The 6,000-nt window shown below is 34.3% G+C and overlaps 1 protein-coding gene across 1 annotated transcript; it reads right to left on the reverse strand.

Moving 5' to 3' along the window:
* Nucleotides 1-919: 919 nt before the first annotated feature.
* LOC113772879 (probable L-gulonolactone oxidase 6) lies at nt 920-5,541 on the reverse strand. The gene is made up of 4 exons (XM_027317376.1): nt 4,820-5,541; nt 3,850-4,105; nt 3,394-3,495; nt 920-1,737 (listed from the first exon to the last, which is right to left on the reverse strand). The coding sequence occupies exons 1-4, from the start codon at nt 5,510-5,512 to the stop codon at nt 1,022-1,024; spliced, it is 1,767 nt and encodes a 588-aa protein (XP_027173177.1). The 5' UTR covers nt 5,513-5,541; the 3' UTR covers nt 920-1,021.
* Between the last annotated feature and the right edge of the window lie 459 nt (nt 5,542-6,000).

The following is a 6,000-nucleotide window of genomic DNA, read 5'->3' on the forward strand; positions in this document are numbered from 1 at the left end:
TCTTTTTCTAAAGGACTTGGTAGTCGAGATGTTTGATTGGTCTTTTCAGAGAGGGCGAAGTGTATACTTTTGAAACTCAAGAGAGTAATGTAATAATATCCCAAAGTATTTAGGGTTTCAATGTAATTAACTCTACAAGGAATCTATAGCGTGATCAAATTTTTGTATTCCACTTCTTGGCTCACTAAACAAAGCAGAAAAATCCATTGTAAGTTTCGTCTTTTCTCTGAATGCTTCCTCATGGGATGTCCCTTTACCCTGGTGGCCTCAATTTTGGGATGTCCAAAATGTGTATAATAGGAAAAGGATGCCTTTCATTGAAGGGGAAAAGGACACGGAATATTATTAGCTATGTAATTCATTTTGATAATGAGAAGATTCTATGGGCTTCTTCTTTTTTTTTTTTTTTTGGTGGGAGCACAAAGATTCCAAGGTTGGATATACTGGATTGGTATATTTGGATGTGAAGGGAGGATATAATGGATGAAGCAACTATCTTTGTCCCATTTTATTCATCTAAAATAACAAAGAAAAAAAATGAAGAAGGAAGAATTATTATTATTATTCAAGTCCAATGATATAAGCAGCAAAAGTTTAAATTACTAAGCATATGAGTTTATAGAGATACCACGTAAGAATTCAATAACCTGTACTTGAGTTTATCAAATTAAAATTTTATTACTCGATAAATTTGTCCATTTTTTTTTTTAGTAAAAAATTTATTTATTTTGTGTGAAAGGATTGGCTAAGGTTGATTTAGTTTCGGGATAGCTGAGTTTGGAATGGGCCTGACGTGCCTTGGGTAGATATGGGCTCACCATTGGATATGCCAGTAGGAGATATGAGCCCATTTTCACATCTACCCTAGCTCATACGTTTGTTTCACACACAAAGGCCTCATGCGCATAAGGTCGACTTTATTGGAAAATTCCATTAGTTATATGACGTTACAAAAATAATTTATTTCCTAGAAAGTCCAAAATTCTACGTATAGATCTTTTTGTGACTTTAAGTATTTTCTTCACCTTTTTGCTGATAGGGTACATACCCTAGCATCCTTGTAAATTTTTCCCGGTCTACAAAAATAGCCCAATCTTGGGGCACAATGATTATCTTGAGAACAAATGCAAAGGCCCTCCAAAGCACAGCCATCCTTGTCTATGGTGATCCCATTTTTCAACCCAAGAACTTGGTCTGTCCATTCACTAGAAAACAGCCTATTTGGGTCATAATTTTCTTTGACCTTCATGAATTCAGTGACATTTCTATATTTCTTGATTGCCCCAAGAAAAGCAACATTTCTATTCTTTCCCCAGTGTGGCAACCCTCCATACTTGAACATAGCAATTTGCTCTATCTCTTCAAGAATGTCTTCATAAAGCCTAGGCTTGTTTGGGTCTTTGCTTCTGTAGTATGTGATATCAAAGTCTATCCCATCTTCTTGTTTTCCCAAATAAGCACTTGAAGCTTTGACATACCTCATTAAGATGCCATTGTAAATGTCTATGCCACACAAGGCCTTAGGCACCAAATTGACAAGATTTTGTACGTCTTCAATGAAACCCTTGACTTTTGAGAACCCTATACTAAATGTTGTTTGGTGAAAAAATAAGCCTTTAACTCTAGGGTCCCATGGACAAGCTGTGATCAATGCATCTTGAATTCCATTAAGGCAGCTGCCTGATGCCTGCAGACGATTTTGATATCCAACTATTGGATATCCCTTGAATATAATACCTAACATAAGTATCAGAAAGTCATTGGTCAATGCTGGATTTTTTTTCCCTTTTTTGTGAACATGAAGCAAAGATACAAGCATGGTAAGAAAATAACGTATTGACATATTTTGTTTGACTAAATCTTTTATATATAGATAGTTTATACACTTGAGAGTCTAAATACATGCTATATATGTAAAATTTGGTGTTTAAATTTAAATGCAAATGATATGGCATGCATTTAAATTAGTCAGTATATGTACTGTTAGTGTAGGAAAAATTAATCCATTTTATTATGATTAATAACAAATTACAACTAATAGGTCAAAACATTTTGCTTAATTATAATCATAATTATTATGTCACCAACTGAAATGGCAAGTCCCATTAAATTTGTACTGCATACACTTTTCTCTCTAGCTGATTAATTAGTTTATTTTAAACACTATATAATACTCGGATGATAGTTTATTTGTAGGCTGATGGTACTAAACATTTACATTGAGTAGATTGGAATTTACTAAGGAACTCTGACATGTTGACCAATTCAGGCTAGCCAAATTCTGCACTCCATAGAGTGGTAGCTTACGTATTTATGAACTGGGTACTACGGTGGTTGGTATTTCTTAACTAGGGGCTATTGATGTGGGCTGAATTTCATGAATGGGACAAAAGCTCTAAACCTTCCTATAATCCTATCTGATCTTAAATCGAAATCCAAAAAAAGTATAAAGTTTGAGAGTGATTGTTTAATATGTACTCTTCTAAACTTTTTTTTTCCTGTTGGATTTATTCTAAAAGGCATGTACCCCTATGAACTAGCATATTTTGTCCGGAAATGAAAAGGTCAACAACACATAAGTTTCAAGAAATCAACAACTCTGACGAAAACAAAGAAGAAAAAACCAATGTGACATCAGGTTTTTAGCAAAAGGAAAACCATTATCACTTTGTCGGTGTATTCATGTAACTTACTGCCGAAAGCAATTGCATGGGTCAGGTGACTGATTGACATACAAAAACAGTCAAGTCAAGCATAGTCATACACACACAAACCAACAGAAAACAGAACCTAAACAGAAACCAATTGTAAACTTAACATGGTTGTGACTTGAAATTTGTAGACATAGACATAATCAAATTATTAATTTTATGACAAAGAAATTTGGGAAGACAGGTGCGTTTTGATTAGCTTTTTTTTTGGTATTTTAGAAAAAATTTACTGCAACAGAGTTTTTATAATATATTTTGAAATATTTTTAAAAAATATTTTGAAATATTTAAGAGTAAAAGAATTTTTAGAATATATTTTGAGATATTTTTTAAATATTAAAAAAAAATTAGATTACTTTTTAGAATACCTTTTAAAATACTTTTTAAAAATTTTAATAGTATTTAAAAAACTAATTTTTGAAAAACTCAGCAATCCAAACAGAGACAGCTGAAAAATTTTACTATTAGCCACTATTAAACATGATTTATCTGCATGCAATGATACTGAATTGCATTAATTATGAGATGTGATTAGACCATATTTCAACATGGCAATCTGCTAGTTTTGTACATGTAATAAAGTTGGTGCAGGGGGAACATGTTTGAGCTGTGAAGTCACTTTCCCATTAAATTCCAGATGAAAGACAACCACATAGATGAACAGTTTGAGAAGAATAAATACCATCGTTGGTGTACCCATATGCAGTCGCTTTTAATGTAAATATTGTTGTTGCCGCATTTAAGCATATCCCATTTGCATCATTTGTTGATTCTTGAATCTCCTCTGCATGGTTAAAGTTCACTATTATAACAACCGATAACATTGAACAATAGATAATTTTCAACATCAGTAAAAGCTCGTTTTGATAAATAAATAAGTCAAATTTAAATAAAATTTCAAATTTACTAGAATAATCAAATAACCTTGAACACTACGGTATCCGATTTGACTAAAATCTTTTACACTCCTAAACCTAATCCCTGAAAATTGCTTTATTTTTTTCAGAAAAAGTATATAATTATCAACTTCCCTGAAAATTATTGGATTCTTTATTTTTTTTTTCCTTCAAAAAATGTATAGAAAATAAAGGGGTAGAGAAATAATAAATGAATTATTCAAAGAAAAGTTTGGCTGGACCTGTGGATCTAACTGCTGCGACAACAAGTGAAGGAGTGGAGCGAAAGCCAGTGAAATCATTAAGGCCATTTCCCAGGGCGTTGGTGGCAACTCGGTCATCAACCCTATAAATCACCTTTTTTTGACTTGGATGCCAACTAACATCTGCAAATTCATGCTGATATCCAAAGCTTGATGCTTGATCTCCAAGACTTGAATCATTCTTCTCCATGAAGGTGATAGATCGTTTGAACATTGGTTGAAGCTTCAAAGTTACCTGCAATTGCAATAATTTTTTTAAGCACCATTATTATTAAACTAATAACTTAAAGTAACACTCGTTCTTGTTTCCAGATAGGATGAATTATTTTACTAGTAACATAAGCTATTCTCGTACTGTTGCATCAAAAATCTAAAATTTTACTGGTCCAAAATTATACCAATTCATAACCGTACTTGATTCGAATCAAGACTATAAGCATTACAAAAAGCGCATAGACTTTTTGCATATCATTAAATAACAATGCCTTAATTTGCAACTTTTTCACAAAGTTCAAATTAGTAGTAATTGATTCTTACTACCATGATGTTCCTTTCATCGAGCCATAGGTTCATATAACTAATGGCTTCAACAGGTTCATAGTTGAATGGATATCCATTTCCGAAATGAGTCTTGCACTACTTGTCTTGGATGAGAGGTCACACTTCACTTGTGATTTACCAAACAAGTATGATTTTGTTTCTAACCTCTACCCCCTATATCAAAAGCCCTACACATGATGATGGCCCCTCCAATCCCTAAGGCCTTTTTTGAAAACATATTTTTCAATTATTTTTTTACTTCATATGAATCAAATCGCTATAATAAATTTTCTATAAAAAATCTAGAAAAATGCAATCCAAACAAGGTGTTACCTTAAATGCAGTCACTTTTGCAGGGAGGAGAAACAAAGATGCAGACAAAAATGAAAACTAGTACCAACCTAAGTACCTGTGAAATTACTCCAAGAACTCCGAGAGAAACTTTTGCTGCATTGAGCTCAGGATTATCACTCTCAAGTATCCTCACTTTTGCATAACCTTCCTCAGGTCCAGCGGGTGTGACAATCCGAAGCTGAACAACATAGTCATGGACAGCACTGCCCAAACCCCATAAAGAGCTGCCATGAGCCCCCGTGCCCAACATTCCACCAACTGTTAAGCCCCACCAGTACGGTGCATAAGGCAAGGCCAGCCCCACCTCGGCCGCCTTGCTAATCAGCTCCCTGAGAGTCATCCCACTTCCAACAGTCATCGTCATGCTCGATTTATCGACATTAATGGTTTGATCAAGGTTTTTCGTGCTTATCAGAAGGCCATTCTCGCCATCAGGACAAGCCAACTTGGGAATACTGTGGGAAGTTGAAGTCGCCACCTTCATTTTTCTGTTTAGTAAAGCTGCATTTGCTACTATTGAGACTAGCTCAGCTTCTGTTGAAGGGTAGACAACTTCAGCTGCTCGACAAATGGTCCGATCAGGGAAGGACCCATAAGTGTTGATTATGGTGCAGTTGAAGGTTTTATTTGAACATCTTATTGGATCTTGAGGTGGGCTACTTTCGGCGGTGAAAATAAGGATTGACAAAATAATGTTTGATATCCCAATTTTCATGAAAATGGTCTTATCAGAATATAGTTTGGACATGTTTTCAGGTCCTACGAGTGAGGAGAAGTGGAAGACTCGAGGGTGATGAAACAAAAGCTTTGTATTAGGCAAATTTATAGGCGTATTGAAGGAGTACTTACCAAGCTTGATAAATTACGCATTGAATAAAGAGAAATATTTATCGTATTCCACTTTTTGTTAATCATATTTTCACTGTCATTTTTATCATATGACTTTCATTGTTTGATAAGATAAGTATTGACAGTCTGATTAATAAAAAGTAAAATGTGATTAACATTTTCCTTCAACAAATGATGGATTGTGACAAGAAAAATAGCAAAAATAGGGGCCCTTTATTAATTCTTTGAAAATAACTCGTTGACTTTGGAGGTTTTCATGAATTTACTAGGTCGGCGAGGATAGTGGTACAGAAATCCGGGATTTTGATCCACGAAAAGCGCAACACATGTTGTCATAATGTCTGGAGACGACATCACAAGTATTTTCCAGATTTTCCCCTTTGGTTT

This window comes from Coffea eugenioides, chromosome 6 (genome assembly GCF_003713205.1).
Source record: "Coffea eugenioides isolate CCC68of chromosome 6, Ceug_1.0, whole genome shotgun sequence".
Taxonomy (NCBI): Eukaryota; Viridiplantae; Streptophyta; class Magnoliopsida; order Gentianales; family Rubiaceae; genus Coffea; species Coffea eugenioides.